This window comes from Salvia hispanica, chromosome 2 (assembly GCF_029641045.1).
Source record: "Salvia hispanica isolate PSC_SH4W2 chromosome 2, Shi_PSC_v1, whole genome shotgun sequence".
Classification (NCBI taxonomy): Eukaryota; Viridiplantae; Streptophyta; class Magnoliopsida; order Lamiales; family Lamiaceae; genus Salvia; species Salvia hispanica.
The window spans coordinates 41,788,421-41,805,834 of NC_142693.1; the positions used below are offsets into that span (position 1 = coordinate 41,788,421).

At 39.8% G+C, this 17,414-nt stretch overlaps 2 protein-coding genes across 2 annotated transcripts; one reads left to right on the forward strand and one right to left on the reverse strand.

Moving 5' to 3' along the window:
* The first annotated feature begins 7,333 nt into the window (after positions 1-7,333).
* Positions 7,334-9,391, forward strand: LOC125202362 (DUF538 family protein, putative (Protein of unknown function, DUF538)). The gene is made up of 2 exons (XM_048100744.2): positions 7,334-7,857; positions 9,209-9,391. The coding sequence occupies exon 1, from the start codon at positions 7,383-7,385 to the stop codon at positions 7,854-7,856; it is 474 nt and encodes a 157-aa protein (XP_047956701.1). The 5' UTR covers positions 7,334-7,382; the 3' UTR covers position 7,857; positions 9,209-9,391.
* A 1,082-nt stretch (positions 9,392-10,473) lies between these two features.
* On the reverse strand, positions 10,474-15,010 carry LOC125200834 (DEAD-box ATP-dependent RNA helicase 37-like). Its single transcript, XM_048098629.2, has 8 exons — positions 14,751-15,010; positions 13,551-14,398; positions 13,386-13,469; positions 12,979-13,221; positions 12,348-12,515; positions 11,711-11,824; positions 10,859-11,379; positions 10,474-10,780 (listed from the first exon to the last, which is right to left on the reverse strand). The coding sequence occupies exons 2-7, from the start codon at positions 14,301-14,303 to the stop codon at positions 10,882-10,884; spliced, it is 1,860 nt and encodes a 619-aa protein (XP_047954586.1). The 5' UTR covers positions 14,304-14,398; positions 14,751-15,010; the 3' UTR covers positions 10,474-10,780; positions 10,859-10,881.
* Positions 15,011-17,414: the final 2,404 nt, after the last annotated feature.

The window sequence follows — 17,414 nt, forward strand, 5'->3', positions numbered from 1 at the left end:
ATTAGACTTATCCTTGTGGAAATAATTAGCGGATTATTATTTAATCCATAGTATAGGAAAGCCATGATTTAATTAAATTCCTAGTCCAATACTTTATTTAATTAGTGGCCCAAGACATTAATCAATTTGTCAAGGCCCAGAACACACAAAAGAAAGGGGTGGCCCAAAACAAAAGAAAATAAGGAGAGGCCCAAATCTAACCATAACCCATCGACCTCTCCCTCTTTCTCCCTCATTCTCCCAACCGAGACCCTAAACGGGAGAGGTGTGGCGGCGCCTCCTCGTCGCCCGCCGCTAGAAGCTCCGGTCGGCGCCTCCCTTGCGTCGCCGGAGGTTCCGATGTCCTTTCCCACGAATCCTCGGTCTCAATCTCTTCTTTGAACAAAAATCCCCAAATCCCACACACACAAAAACCCTAAATCGGTGGTGGAACGCGGCGGCTCGTGCCGGCAGCTCCGCCATCTCAGCCCGGCTGGCAAGCGCTCTCCGCCGCCTTCGCCAGGAAACGCCGCCGTGGTGGCGCCATCATCCCTGCCTCTCCCTTCCTTCCCCAGCTACTTCCGCCGCCTGCATCCAAGGCGCGGCGGGGCTCGAGGTGCCATCGCTTCGCGCTGCGCTCGACGCCGTCGGAGAAGGAGAGGGAGTATCACCGCCATCTGCCACCGCCCTCTCTCTGTACTGCTCTGCCGCTGCTACTGTGCATGCACAGGCGGCGGCTTTGGCCCACTCCACGCCTCGCACCGCCGCTGTCGACGGATGAAGTGATGAATTTAACTTCCCATCCTCGTCTTATTTTCTTAAAATTTTAGGTTCCAGACTTACAAGTTTTGAAATTTCCACTATGTAGGTTTGTAAAGGCTGTGGCTTTAGTGACGGGTTTGAGGTGTGGTGTTATTGTCGACTCCGGGCTGCCGTAGAGTCCTCGCCGAAGATCCGGCAGATTCGTGCTACGAGATAAGTTTCCCTCATTCTTTCTAGTTATTAGCGCGGTAGGATTCTGCCTTGGTTTTTATTTATTGAGCTTGGCGATATGTGAGAAGATGCCTTGCTATTTGGAAGACTAGATGGTGGATTATGTTGTTAAGCTTGTTGTTTCTATGATTGAAGTTTTACTAGTCCTGAATTACTCTATGTGTTCGGCTAAGAGAGTTGATCTCTTGATTATGGGGCTTGCTACTTGTGAGATGCTGAACTTAATGTGGTTATACTTGTGCCCCTAAGTTCTTACACTATGTTGTGGTTGATCTAGACATGATGCAAGATAAAGTGTTGAGGTTTTAGGGAGGTTTACCTCTCGGTTCTATGGTTGTCTCAGAAGCTCTGCCTCTGGCCTCAGTTCTTCTCCCTCTCACACTTGCCACTGCTAGTTCTTGTTTCTCCCTAGAGTTTCAGCTGAAATTTGCGATGTGTGAAAGGGAGTTGAATGTGGTGTGGAGGGGATTTTTATGGGCTGATTGTGGTGTACTTGTGAGGAATTAATATGGCTGTTATACTACCTTGTTTCCTTCTTGCAGAGGATCCCCCCTTTTTGACTAAAATCCTGCAGCAAGCTATACTTGAGGATTGGCTCTACATGAGTACCTAGTACTCGGCCATTAATCCTCTCTGTCTGCTTGTGGCTGGACTTGTTTGCTTGTGGCTGAACCTACCCCTTTTTGGCAGTCTTTGGTCTCTTAACAAAAGAGATGTTGTCCCATTTCTTTAAATTGTAGCACTTAATTCCTTTTGTTTTTTTTTTTTTTTTCTTGGTAGCTTATGCTAGTCTCTTTATTGCAGGTTGGGGAGGGGGCTTGAGCTGCCAGCGGCTGTTCGAGTTGTCTTGACGCCTCGGCCCGACGGTTGCTCGGATGGGGCCGCGACTTCGAGCCCGGAAGGAGGGATCGATTCCAAATGATTAATGCACATTTTATCCCCCCTTTTCTTGTTTCCTTTATTTGAGGATTTGATCCATGTAACATATTTATTATTAATTTTCGTTCACTAAGTAAGCCTTGCTCTATGCATTGGAGTGTTTTGATGGTTAGTTGTTCTCTTATTGAAAAAGAAAACTACACGAAAATTCTTGCTGTTCTACCATTGAAATTTCCAATTCTTTGGTTTAAGAGATTGCGTATTTTCTTCCTTGCAATTTTAAGTAAAAACGCAACAACAAGGCTCGAGTTCCATTAATTCTTCATGAACGGAGAACTTCACATCCTTAGTTCGATCTAAAACAAAACGAACGGAAAGAAAATATGATGCGGGTATTACATACCAAATGGTGCGGGTTTTTCGCAACCCAATAAGCCTGGTATATTGGGTAGTGGTGATTAATATCTAGCGGTGCTAGGATTGCTATTATGTTGAATCGTGCGCGAGGTGAGTCTCGTTTGATAACATCCTCAAGAGGAGCTTGAAATAAGGTTTTATTATTCGGAACCTAGCTAGTTGGAGTTTAATTACTCTATGAATAATAAATAAGATTTTCTTGCTGGGTCCACTCTTGGAATTAATAAGATATTGATTAATTAATTTCATAGCAGACAATAATTAATTAATGGATGTTTCTATCTTAAGCGCGGGAAATAAATATCAAGCAATGGAAACCCGGAGTACTTTCGGATTTGGATGGGGAGTGCAATATTACTTCTGTAGTGGCTGCTCGTAATATTCCAATTAAAAGCTTATATTAAATTGGGTTTAATTTAATTAGTAAAAGCTAATTGGAGGAGCTCATATCCAAAAACCTTCCATAGATTCATATCTGGGCCCAATATGTGACTTAAAATAATTAGGAGAATGAAGGGGCGATTTTTTCTCCTCTACATAGAAAAGGGGCGATTTTCTCTCCTTCGTGGGGAAGATTTTCCGTCTTCTTTATTTAAGTCCTAGTATACTGGTGAGATCAGCCCACCCTGATATCAATTTACAGTTCGGGAACCAGACAGAAGATCCGCGGTTTTGTACTGAAGATCTTCACGTGGAGAAGGCGCTAGCTATCTTCGATTCTTTGGAGAATCATCAAGGGAAAATAGTTAAACCGTAAAAAAGCATGTTTTAGGTTTTAATTAATTTAAAGCATGATTTATTTGAGTTATGAGCATGATACCTGTGATAATTGCGCGAATAGAATTTGTCTAAATAATCTGCTAAATAGTTCAAGATTATTATGTAGTCGATTTATGTGAACGCTTCCGCTGCCAACCCCTTCAGTCGCAGCGTCGTCGCAGCGTCGCTTTCGCCGTTGCTGCCTGTGTACTCGCAAGAACTCCCAGCCAGCTCCGACGCCGGTTGCACACGAAGAGGCGCTGTCTTTCGACCCCGGGAACTGCCCAGGAAGGCCTCCCACTCAGACCGCCATCGCAGCCGGCATCCTGGTGGTCTGTCCTCTCCGTCGCACGCAGCTCTTGTCTCCATTCTCACCCGAAGGTTCACGGATACCGCTGTTGTGACGTCGTCTCCGACGTGGTCACGTCGGGAACAAAAACTTAATCGTAAATTAATTCACCACAATTACGTACAAACATACGCATTGAGAAACAAGTCACCTCATGTAAATCCCAACATCATCATGATTATAATCTGTCTTGTTATCATTACATTTAATAATTATTAAGTAATGAGGGATTATGTTTTCAATGTTGGAGAAAACAAATGCAGAGTTGGATCCCCTGCTGTGGCTCCAAGCACAGCAGGGGCTGCTGTTACATACAGCCAAGTTTTTAATATTAAAATATAACATTAAAATAATATATAAAATATTAATTTTTTTATTTTAAAATATTTGCTGTGTGTAACAGCAGCCCCCTGCGGTGCTTGGAGCCACAGCAGAGGATCCAAATCCCATATTTTATTATGTTTGACGCTATATTCTGCGCATTCGATGACGTGCAGCTCCGGCAGAAGTGCCGGCTGCACGTCCACATCGAACGTGTCAGCATCGTCCACTATTCTTCATTCTTATGTTATGTTAAATTAATTGAAAAATTGCAACCACGCAACCAAGAAAACATGCATTCAAGCAATTCACATAACATGAAATTAATCCACATAATCAGAGTAAAAAATTAGCTCTGATATCAATTGCTGGGGTTTGGTGCCCCTTGCACAGCGGAAGACTTGTACAAAATAAATAAATCAGACATGGATCTATTTGACCGAATATGCGATTAATCAATTCCCGTGTTAAACAGATAATTGCATGCTAAAATGCAAATAATTCATGCTTAGAAAATATAAATCCTAAACATGATTTCTACGGCTTAGAGTTCCGATTTGATTCTCCAAAGAATCGTCGATTGCTTGTGCCTCTCCACGTGATGATCTTCAGTACTAGACCACGGATCTTCTGACTGGTTCCCGAACTGTATCTCGATATCAGGGTGGGCTGATCTTATAAAAATAATAGGACTCGAATAAAGAAGACAAAACTTTTTCACGGAGGAGAGCTGAAAATCTCACGGATGAGAAATATATAAAAAAACTTCGTTCTCTACTACTAAAAGGAAGAGAGGGAACACTATTTTTCTCTCTTGAAAAAGTGATTTCTGTCTTATTTATTCTCCTATTTATATTAAGTTCATCAGTCAGGGATTTATGGAATGTTTTGGATATGAGCTCCTCCAATTAGCTTTTTACTAATTAAATTGAACCCCAATTTAACATAAAATTTTAATTGGAATATTACGAGCAGCCACTACAGAAGTAATATTGCACTCCCCATCCAAATCCGAAATTACAAGTAATCCGGGTTTCCAATTTATTTATTATTTATTTCTCGCGCTTAAGATATAAATGTCCATTAATTAATTGAAGTCTCCTATGGACTTAATTAATTAACATCTTATTAATTCCAAGACTGGACTCAGCAAGAAACACGTATTTATTATTATTGATGGAATAATTAAATTCCAACTGGCCACTTTTTCGAATAATAAAACCTTGTTCGAGCTCCTTTTGAGGACATTATCAAACGAGACTCACCTCGCGCGCGATTCAACATAATAGCAATCCTAGCACCGCTAGATATTAATCACCACTACCCAATATATCAGGATTAATGGATTGCGAAAAACCGCACTATTTGATAAGTCAAAGTAGTGCATAATCAATACCGTATCCTCAATGCTAACGTATGTAGATTAAGAAATAGTTATTTATCAAGACCTAGTCCTTCAGTAGATAGCATAAAGACACATCTTGCTATTAGATTCATTCAGTGTTATACCACACCAATGTCATCTTATTTCAGTAAGGCTTAGAAATAATCGAACTGACATTGCAACCTTTCACGATAGGTAGTCTAAGCCTATCTGGGTCGTGAAATTTTTCTTTTTCTTTTGCAAAGCATTGCATAGAACCGACTGTGTTACCTTAAAGTGGACGTCGCCCACAACCAGTCTACGAAGCAAAAGACTTAGACTTTGTTTGCTTCTTATACATTTAAATGTTTATAAAACATCTTATAAATGCACAAGCAAACACAATGTAATAATATACTGATTCTATTCGTGGGAAACTGCTCGAATAATACTGAATCGGGTTAAAATTGGATTATAGAGTTTTATGTATACAAGCAAGATTCTATTCGAGCGACACTTGCTCGAAACATGCTTTTCAGTATACCAAACCTAACAGTTTCATCTCTAGGGATAATACGTCAATCCATTAGCATTAACCATGATGTAATTTGTCTTGCGGAAAGAGGATTTTTCTCCACAAGAATTATAGTTCAGTTTATTTTATAATTTTCATTGTAATCCCATCAAGTTCATCAGTGTCTAACGGGTTTGAGATGTTATATACGTCAGGAGGAAGTTGTTTCATCTCTAGGAATAATACGTCAATCCATGAGCATTAACCATGATGTAATTTGTCTTGCGGAAAGGGGATTTTTCTCCACAAGACTTATAGTTCGGTTTATTTTATAATTTTCATTATAATCTCCATTTCATTTATTCTTTTTCTTTGATTGCAATAGTTAGAGTACCGCGTGTTATGGTTCGAGAATTTTATTCCAATATTTCTAACAATTCTTAGTGAGGGAAAAATTATAGTGACATCCTTAACTCGAAACATGCAGTTCCTGATTCTCGAATATAGTTATTTTGTTAAAAGTGTAATTCATTATTTTTACTTTTTAGTAGAGAGATATGAAGGATTGTTTTAAACATATTTTTCAAAAGTGTGATATACTACTCTCTTAATTCCCCAAATAATTGTGTTTTGTCTTGATTTCTTTTTAAATATGTTTAATTTTATGTATTTAGGTTTGAAATGAATTGAGGAGTATAGATTTATTGATTGTTATTACTATAGTAGTACATTTTACTATTTTTAAATCTTATATAATTATATTAGTTCTAATTTTAATTAATAAATTAACAATTCAAGACTGTATAACTAAAAAAATATTCCGTCGTGCGTCGCGTTTTCTCGAGATATCTCACAAATATTTGAATGTACGACAAAGTATATTTGTGCATACACTGTCAAATCAAACAATTGATAAAATTTTTATATATCATTTTTCTAAATTATAATATGGCCTATGGCCTAAATAGGGATGTCAATCGGGCCAGTCTATCGAGTTTCGGGCCAATCTTATTCGGGTTGCGGGTCAATCGGATGTGGGCTAATCGGGTTGTGATTTTTTTGGGTTATAAAAGTTCAACCCTAACCCTAAAAGCTCGGGTTTCGGGCTAGCCCAGCGGGCTAATCGGGTTGCTACCGATAAAATTAACATACGATCAATCCAATAAATAATGGTGAAAATTAGTTATATTTATAAAATGTAAAATATATAATTATGATATATTTGAGTTATATGCTTAAACTCAAACATAAACACGATCATATACTAATATTTGAGATTTATGCAAAATAAAATATAAACATCAAGAAATTTTAAAGCATGTTTCATAAATTTAAATATTTTTTTTTTTTTAGTGAATTTGAAGTTTCTAATTTATATATCTATTATTATGTTAATAAAAATTTAATATATAATTTATATATTTAATATATAAAATTGAAGTTGTTTTTTAGTAATCTATAATATAAAATAACCAATGAAGTGTCGACTTAGAGTCAAACAAATAGAACGATAGAAATTTTATCGGGTTTTCGGGCCAGTCCATCGAATTTTCGAGTCTGGCCCTAACGGGTTACGCGCTAATCGGGTGCGGACTGTAATTTTATCGGACAAAAAATTTTCAACCCTAATCCTGTAGATTTGGAGGGCTATTCGGGCCGGCCCACGGGTTACGGCGTACGTCCACATCCCTACGCCTAATGCAACATGATTGGATATCTTCTCGTATATTATTTACCATAAAATAATAAACTTATCATAAATCTGTTATATTCAACCAGCTCTCTCCTCTCTACTCTTCTCTTAATCCATGGCTTTCTCTCACTTCACCATAGCATTTTTCTCTCTCATCTTCCTCGCTTCAGCCTCTCTGTCTCTCTCCACGGCCGACGTCCACGACCTCCTCCCTCACTTCAATCTCCCCAAGGGCATAATTCCACGGGAGATCAAGTCCTATTCTCTCTCAAACACCAACAGCTCCTTCACGATCGAGCTCAGCGCAAACCCTTGCTATGTCAAATTCGACGATCAGCTCGTCTTCTACGACACGATCATCAAGGGGAAACTCGGATACGGCAAAGTCAGTGGAGTTTCAGGCATCATGGCCAAGAAATTCTTCCTCTGGGTATCCGTCACCGGCATGGAAGTCGACCAGGAAAACGATATGGTCAAATTTTACGTCGGAGCTCTGTCCAAGAAGCTGCCTGCTGCGGATTTTAAGGACGTTCCTAGCTGCAAATCGACAGGGCTGCGCGATGCATTTTCGATGGCAGCTTCGATTTGAGGTGAATTTGGTGTTTTCTTGCTCGTGAACTGTTTCGATTTTTTAATCTTGACCTTAATTGATCTGTTTCGTTGACTGAAATTTGTTGTTTCGATTGCTTGATGAGTGTGAATTTCGTTGAGAATGTTAGTTTTCAATTTTCATAGGCATTGTTCTTATTTTCCTGATTTTCAGCTGAGTTTGTTGGATTTTAGTTTTCTTATTATCTCTCACTATCAAATTGAGTTCTAATTGACTGGTTTAGCATTGTTCTTATTTTCCTGATTTTCAGCTGTGTTTGTTGGATATTTTAATTCTATTATTATTTCTCACTAGAAAATTATCAAATTGAGTCCTAATTGACTGGTTTAAGGACTTGATTAACTGTAGTTGAAAATTAAGAAAGTGAGAACAATTAGCTGATATAAGTAAAAGTTGATTGCATTCAAGAAATCTAACTAACCTTAGAAACTGCTGCAATTTCATTTTCTAAATGTGTTGTTGCTGGTAATTTTGGTTTCTTGACTAATATAGGGTCCCAAAATTAGTCATGGTATTAGATTTTTTACTAGTTGCTAGGTAAATACGGTTGAACCATGGCCGAATTTAGATCAAAGTAGTCTAGTTTTTCACAGTGGTGAATGCTTTGTTATAAGTCAAAATCTTGCCACTAGATAAATGGAACTGGACCGATTAAGAAATTGATTAACTTAATAGCTGGTCGGTTATGACCGACCGATTATATAGTTAACTACCAATTTCTTAATTGATTGAGCTCCGGTTATCTATCAGGGTTGCTATTTGATTCGGTTACTGGCTAAATTGGTTCGGTTATTTCCAAACCCTGGTCATAGGCCATACATAATTTTGCCCCTGGATTTGAATATTATGCTAAAGTCAAATGGGGTGAGAATATTTCAAGTTATGTGAAATGCGTGGGACTTTGGCTGAGAACGGTGAACTCTGGATTGGGTACTAAGGTGTGTGCCACAGGTGAAGGTTGATTAAGAGAAGCCTCGATTTGGTATATGAACTTCTTCTGCAAAAACTCGTATTAGGGGGATCACAGTCAACTATGCATGTATCTTTGTATCTAATGGTTTTTCATAGGTAAATTCGATGCTACATCCAATGCAGTGTGCAAATACAAGTAGAAAATGTTGACAGGAGTTGCTTGTGTTCAAAAATGTTATGACTGCATTGTTTATTGCCTATCTACACTCTCCAATTATGTACTGTATATAACAATGTAGATAAAACCATTTGTGTATTTTTCTTTCCCATTTTGCTCCTAATACCCATTTGCCTACACTCTTAAAATGAAGACACACGAGTAGTGTTGGACTCACCATTGTGAACGCTTAATTGTGCAGGACTCATTGCGGACAGATACTCTCTCTTGGACTAAGATTGAACCACTATTAGTTGTGTGCATTTTCCTCTTTCTGTCTGTGTATCCCACTTTGCATTGTTATGCTGTAATAAAATTCGAGATTGTTCAAGTGTATATGCTGACTTGAAGAATAACTAGGCAATGAATTTCTCTTCTTCATCCACTGCTATTCTTCAGCCTTCGCTACGTTATTTTGTCTTGAGAGAGCTTTTTTTTCCTGGAACTCACCTACCAGAATTGCCTTGTACTCATCTGCATCAGTTTTCCTTATACTCGACTCAACTTTCTTTCTTTGCTTCCCATCACAGGAAAATGTGTGATAACTAAATTTACACTATTTTCTCTCCTCTGTTTATCTATATATGTAAGAACTTGCTCTCACAGCAGAAACCAAGAAAATAGACAGGAACACCATAGATGGAGCATCATCGAGGAGACGGTTCCAAGGGTAGACGTATAAACATAGATAATTCTGAGAGTAAGGCAGATTACAAGAAGAAGACATCACGAAGGCAGTCTGCCGTGGAGGATGTGAACAAGAAAGCTGATGATTTCATAAGGAATTTCAGGCAGCGGCTTAAATTCGAGTGCGAAGAGACCTTTAAGCGTACGAGGGAAACTCGGGCTCGAAGGAAGCAAGGCCAGGCATGAGCGAGGACACAAGACACAAGTTCGCTTTCAATTACTACTACCAGTGCTATAGCATCATTTATTTGTTTTTAATTTGTGATGATAATAATATGAATCTTGTGAGTGTAATATGACAATAATTATGCAACGGGTTTTGCAACTTAAAAGAGATTCAGATTCGTTCAATTTTTAAGTCTTATTGGTGTGTGCACTTCTCATCAAGCATCAGGCAATTCTAGCATTTCTCTATCTTGTTATAACTGTGTATGATAATTTCTTAACTTCGTTGCGTTGAATATAGTTTTTTCCTATTTTAATGAAAACTATAATTCGGTAGCTTTAAAAATTTTGTTCTAAAACTTTACCAAAATATGTTGTGGCTCCCATTTTTTAAAAATATCTATCATCTTTGAATTTTGATATTGTTGAAGACCTTTTGCACTATTTTTTTGATTATTTTGTCCTTTTAAAGTTTATTTTTGTACTTTGGCAAGTACTATTATCACAAAGCCAATATAATCAATGCCTTAATCTCTCTCACACACACCACATACATGAATCAGTATTAAAACTGCATGAAAACAACAGAAAAAACAAGGTAAAAACTCGATGAAAGGCAGTCAAAGGCATATTTACAATAAGCCAAGCGTAGCTACAAGTGAGACAGTAAATAAAATGAGTTGGTAGGTCGCTCGAGAAACATAGATCCTAATCCTAGAATAATACAACAGCATCAATGTTTTGAGAATTTTCATCACTGAATCGCATCTGCGGAAAGGTCAGGCTGAAAAAGAATATGCCTGTCAGTATTGAGTATCGGAAGGGTAAACGCAAGTACCAGCAGTAGAGTATTGTGTAGCATAAGCCCCGCATCCCAGATTGTATATGGCACACCACAGCCGATGATGGAGCAGAAGGGTTCCTATAGAAAACGATGAGTTTCAGAATATGAGGAAGTGAGATGATTTGCTAATAGTCTCAAGTGCATTTATGCACTCACCAGGTTGAGAGCATCGAATGTGATTAGTCCCAGGCGCTAGTCACAGCAGAACCATAGCCTCCACCATATCCACCAGATTGGTTGTAACCACTGTTCATGTTACTTCCACCGCCATACATGTCCATTCCACCTCTATTGTAGGAGGAATCTTTGCGGAAATCACGACCACCAAATCTCCCTCCACCACCTTGCCCTCGGCGGTTCCTACCACCACCAAAGCCAGATCGAGCTGCAAAGCGTGTCAGCCAAGCAGGAACCTCTTGATTTGATTCTTGCATTAAATCAGCCAATGACTTCGCTAATGAAGCATTGCTATCATTGAAAAACGCAGTAGCCAGTCCTGTTTTACCAGCACGCCCAGTACGTCCTATACGGTGGACATAGTCATCAATATCATTAGGAAGATCGAAGTTGATGACATGTGCAACATGAGGGATGTCAAGGCCACGAGCTGCCACATCAGTTGCAACCAGAATTGGAGTTTTGCCACTTTTGAAAGATCTTAAAGCATACTCTCTCTCCTGCAGCCAGAAACAAAGTGCTTGCTTTAATATCATAGAATCAGAGCACAGAATTTCCATTTTCAAGGGATATTATGTACAAAGTCAAAGCATCATATTTACCGGCACATGAAACACATTAAATTGGAAGAAAGAGGAAGATTATAGAAACAAGTAAGTTGAAATAATCAAACCCAGGTAAAATAGAAATACAAGAATATCTACAAATTCTTTTAAACCAGTTATAATCAGGGTAAAACTACTCAAAAATTTAATAGAGCCATGCTGTTTCCATTTTGTTATAAGATGACAGATAAGATCTAGTCCTAGGCAAATAGACAAATTGTAAGACCTGTTGTGTCCGGTCACCATGAATGGAGGTGGCAGGAAAGCCATTAATGCAAAGCCAGTGTTCAAGAGAATCAGCTCCCTTCTTTGTCTCAACAAAAACCAATGTTAGAGATTGCTGCAAATCACATAGAAAAATCTGGATTAGCAAACTAAATAGAATACAAATAGCGTGGAAGTTGATCCAAGTGAGGAAATATGGATAAAACAAAATATAGATACTGTGGGGCATAATTTCTCCAACAACTAAGCTTGATTACTTTTTGTCAAGTTCAAAAATATATTTGTATTCTAAACATAAATCTGCAGACAGAACAGCCACATTTTTTCCTTTTAAATCTTTTTACATACGGAGTATTTAATTATGCTTCAGAGAATGGGGACCCTGCCAAAAACTAAAAGATCTTTAACACTTATATTACATCTCATTTGGCTTCTAAGTCACCAGTGCTCTTTACATGTCACCCTCCCACACACTCCACTCCACTCCACTCCATGGTCCCCACCCCCAAAATAAGGTAAAATGCACAAACAAGAATAAAACTAGAAAAACCAGGTGTGGGAGCTGGGAGCTTGGTCGGGGGGCAAGTGAATTAGAAGCACAAGTATCCACCTTACACAACGGTGGCAAAAAAATTTACCTTGGCCTGAACACCATTTGCTCTTTGTGCATGGAGAAGGTCCATCAGGTGGCTTCTTTTGTCAGTCTCAAGCACATATTCAATTCTTTGGAGGATCAATTCTGTGCTAGAACCAACTCTTCCAACAGCCAGAAATATGTAATTCGAAAGAAAATCTGCAGCTAGTCTCTGCATGTTAAGAGAGATTTCCATAATATCACATATGCAATAATTGATGGCAGCTTGTAACTAACAACAAAGTTGAGAAATATCCCTCTGTCCGCGAATAGGAGTCCCGTTTTTCCATTTAGTCCGTCCGCGAACAGGAGTCCCGGTTCATTTTTACCATAAATGGTAATAGGGTCCCACATTCCACTAACTCATTCCACTCCCATTTCATTTAAAACTAATATATACAAGTGGGACCTCTGTTCCACTAACTTTTATCCACCCATTTTTCTCAAAATTTCTTAAAACCCACGCCGCCCATAAATGGGACTCCTAACAGCGGACGGAGGGAGTATATATTTATGGCCTAGCCAATTGTTAGGAAAGATCTCTTCAACTAGTCAAAACTTGAGGGGCAAAAAACCCAACTAAATTCCACTTTTTGGAGTATGGTGACACAATGTCATTGGTATAGAAAACAGACCTGAATCTCCTTAGGAAATGTGGCGCTAAATAGCAATGTCTGTCTTACACCAGGTGGAGGCATGTCCATCTGTTGCACAATTCTCCTTATTTGAGGTTCGAAACCCATGTCCAACATTCTATCTGCTTCATCCAGGGCCAAGTACCTAATATTTTGTAACGAGACTCTAGCTCTTTCCAACAAATCAACTAAACGTCCGGGAGTTGCAACAAGTATGTCCACACCTCTTTCCAGTTCTCGAAGCTGCCAAGAAATCATCAACAACGAAATCAGAAATGAAGCAGTAAATAGTGTGACATACTACGTACATGAGGCTATAAAACAAGTAGGGGCATAGCTTCATAATCAGACTACTCTATAGAAGTGGGGATGCAACCAATGACGAGATGACAAAAAAAATACGGTACCTGTTGATTGATTGGTGCACCACCATAAGCAACAACAACCTTGACACCAGTTTGATAAGAAAATTTCCTAGCTTCTTCATGAATCTGCACAGAAAGATCCACTATCAGATTCTTTTTCAACGAAAGAAGCAAAGAATATATAAAAACAGCATTCTATGAACAAACCTGAATGGAAAGCTCCCTAGTTGGAGAAAGAATGAGAGCAAGCGGAAATGCCATGCGTGGCATACGTGGTTGTCTTTGAGCAGATTGGCCACTTTTCAAGATTCCACTAATTATTGGGAAACAAAATGCTGCAGTCTTTCCCGAACCAGTTTGAGCGCAAGCCATCAAATCCCGCCCTGTGAGTGATATTGGTATGGCATGCCGCTGCACAGGTGTAGGTTTCACATACTTGCATCTCTTAATATTCATATTTAAAGCATCACCCAAATCAATCTCGGCAAACGTATTCACAGGAGGCGGAACATCTTTCCCACTTGTCTCCACCGGAATATCCTCGTAGGCATCAAAATTGATCCCTGAATTTTCCTGTGCTGCAAATTCTGGTTCTGGAACTCCATCATTTTGAAAAGGATTAGCCTCTCTTTCCCTCCCACGATCCCAGCCACCATTTCTATTGTTCCAACCACTACCACCTCCACCACCACCCCGACTGAGACCACCTCCACTTAAATCATTTCTAGAGCCATACGACTGAAATCCACCTACAGCTGGACCTCCTTGTCCCTGGGATTCATTTCCCGCCAGAGTCCCTGCATAGGAAACTGTAGCTGAGGGAGGAGGGTCTGCAGAGGCTGAAGGTGGCCTATTCCTAAGATGCGGGGGAACATAAGTACTTCTAGAAGCATGAGAAGCAGCCCCTACACCACCACCGGTGGGAGCCTTCTCAACAGATTCAGACCATGTAGCAGGCATACTCAAAAGCACGCAAAATCACACAATTCCTCTCCCCTGTCAAAAAATACCTCCAACGCCACAACGGTTTATCCAGGCAGAGATATTTTTCAACGCTGCACATGCAACACAACAAAAAAAAAAAAAATCGTCATCATCACACACTGATATTATACCACAAATGAAGAAAAAAAATCTCTCAACTCCAATTCAAAATCCTAATAGCAATAAAAACATCACCAATCTCATAAACATAAAAAAATACACAAACAGCCCCAATTCTGAAGCAAAATTCATCCCTAAGAACACGCATATGCCAGAATCGAGCAAAAAATTAACAGAAATGCAACAACAACCACACAAAAACATAATTCCAAAACAGCATTATTTTGTAAAAATTCCACAGAATTAGTTGGACAGCAACGCAGTAATGAGAGAAAGATAAACGGAGAGAGTTGGTGCACATACGATATGATTAAAGGTAGATGATAAAGAAACCCTAATTTGGGGCAGAGGATGTGCGATCGGAGGCGCTGGTGCGTAAAAAATCTTGTGCGATGCTCTGTTGAATTTCCGCTCTCTCTCTCTAAAATGGTCTATAGATATTCTCTAAAATTTCTTGTAATGTATTTATAGTCTTGGAAATTTGCGTTTCTGCTTAATACCCGATTCCACCATTATTTATTAGGGGCTCTCTATCTCTATACGTTTCTCTCATTTCATTTTTAATTATAGCACATGAATTTCTGAAAAAGCAACAAAAAAGAAGAGAGAGAGAGAGAGAGAGAGATTCCTTAGAGTTCATTTTTGACTAACAATTTGCGGTTGTTAAGTAAGCATATTTTACTGCTTTCTTCAAGTCGAGTAAGGATTTTAGATTTATTTAATATCGTGTGGTGTGAGATTAAATGACTATAGTTGACTAGCAATTAATTTTTAGATATAGGATATAGTTTAGGCCTTCAGGGACGTTAGCGCTAAAATGGAAGGATGATTAATCCCTTCAAATTAGGGAACTAATATCAGTTACAAACAGTATATTGACTTTGTTTGTAAATCATGATAGAAATGGGGGAATTCTACCGTCAAAATTAAAACTTACTGTAGCAACTAAAGTGCAGTCCATTTAGTAAGAGCATCCACAATGCCGGCTAGCCGATTCGCGTCGCTAGCCGATCGGCTAGCCGAACCATTGCAGTCGGCCAGCGGCGAATCGGCCAGAGAATCGGCGTGGGCTAGCCGATTCAGGGGCGCTGGCCGATGCGCTGGCCGCCATTATGGCGTGCCGATCGACCAGCGATCGGCCAACGCCTATTTTCATTTTTTTTTTAAACCTATATATACGCGATTTTAGTTTCATTTTCATTTGCACCACTTGTTTTAACGAGTTTTCTCTCTCTCTAACTTTCTGTACAAGAGCATCATTGAGCGATGGACAACAACAACGAGTCTAGTCCGGCGACGAGCGGCTCTCATACGCCCACGGTATCCGTGGGATCTGAATGAGGCCAGATGGGCCCAGGGTTTAACGTCACTTGGGGGCAATTGATGGGGATGATGGCTGGAGCGCCGGGGGGGATGCAGGGGGGAACCAGGGGGGTATGCCGTCACTGGCGGAGCCACGGTGGGGCCAGGGGGGCCCTTGGGCCCCCCAGCCATTTCAGTTATCGCTATATATGCTATATGTACGCAAAAATTAAAAATGACGAATTGGTGTAGTTGGCTTGAAAACTTGTCACTAATTGAAATGGGCAGGGTTCGATCCTTCCTTCTAGCAATATGATTTTGAGTATTTTTTATGCCTCTTTTTGGACTTTAATTTCCCTACCAATTTAATATAATCTTATTTTTTTATGCCGCTTTTGGACTTTAATTTCTCTACCAATTTTATACTCCCTCCGTCCCAAGATAAGTGACCTACTTTTTTTGGGCACGGGATTTAAGGAATGATATTTAAATAAGTTAAAGTGGAGAGAGTAAAGTATGAGAGAGGAAAAGTAGAGGAGAGAAGAGAGAATAAAGTAGGTGGAGAATAAAGTAAGAGATATGACTTTTTGCTAAAAATGGAAATAGGTCACTTATAGTGGGACACTCCAAAAAGGAATACAAGTCACTTATCTTGGGACGGAGGGAGTATAATCTTATAAATTTATTTTATGCTGTAAACAATTTTTCATAATAATTTATCTTGTATAAACTTATTAGCTATTAATTTTGTATAAATAATTTTATTTATAATTATATACAATATAGAATAGAAGAAAGTAATTCTATAATTTTGTAAATATATAAGTACTATACTACTATATATTATTGGTAAAACCAGTTTCAATAGTACTATGATCTTTATTATAAAAATATTATTCTTTAACTTTTTTCGATGGTCGACGTTTTTACAGTATCTCTAAATTTTCTATTACTCATCCTCTAATTATTTATCTCATTGTCTATCTCTAGCGCGCAATACTCTACTACTTATGTCAGGGTCATTTCCGCGTCGTTGACAAAGAAACACTACAAAAATTTTAATATATTAATTTGGGCCCCCCAGGACTAAAATCCTGGCTCCGCCACTGTATGCCGTGGGGGATGCCGGGCGGGGGGCAGGGGAGCGGCAGACAGTCAGCGCGGGGGTGGGGAGGTATGCCCCATATGCAGCAGCAGATGATGCAACAGATGATGGGGATGATGTGGCAGGGAGAAATGCAGCACGGTATGCATCCCGGGATGCAGGGGCCACCGGGGGGGACACGGTCTATCGTCCCTCTCTTGATTTTTTGACGGCTTCGTCTCACACGTCAACCCGAGTGGAGACGCAGTTCACTGGCGATGACCTTTTGTCATTGCATGAGATGGGGATCGATCTCGGGGATCCGGACACTCCCGTTCCAGCGGGACGGGCCGCGGCGAAGAAGAAGAAGACGAAGGGGAAGGCCAAGGCGGTCGGCGAGTCATCGCAGCCCGCTGTTGACGACACCCCTACCCGGAGGAAGTGGACGGAGGATGAGTACGCCGGGGTGGCCAAGGCGTGGTTGTCACGCCGACGGTGTGCGACGATCCGCTGGTTGCGAACAACCAGCGGGTCGTCAACATGTGGGCGAAGATTAGAGCTGCCTAAAGGAGGAACTGCCC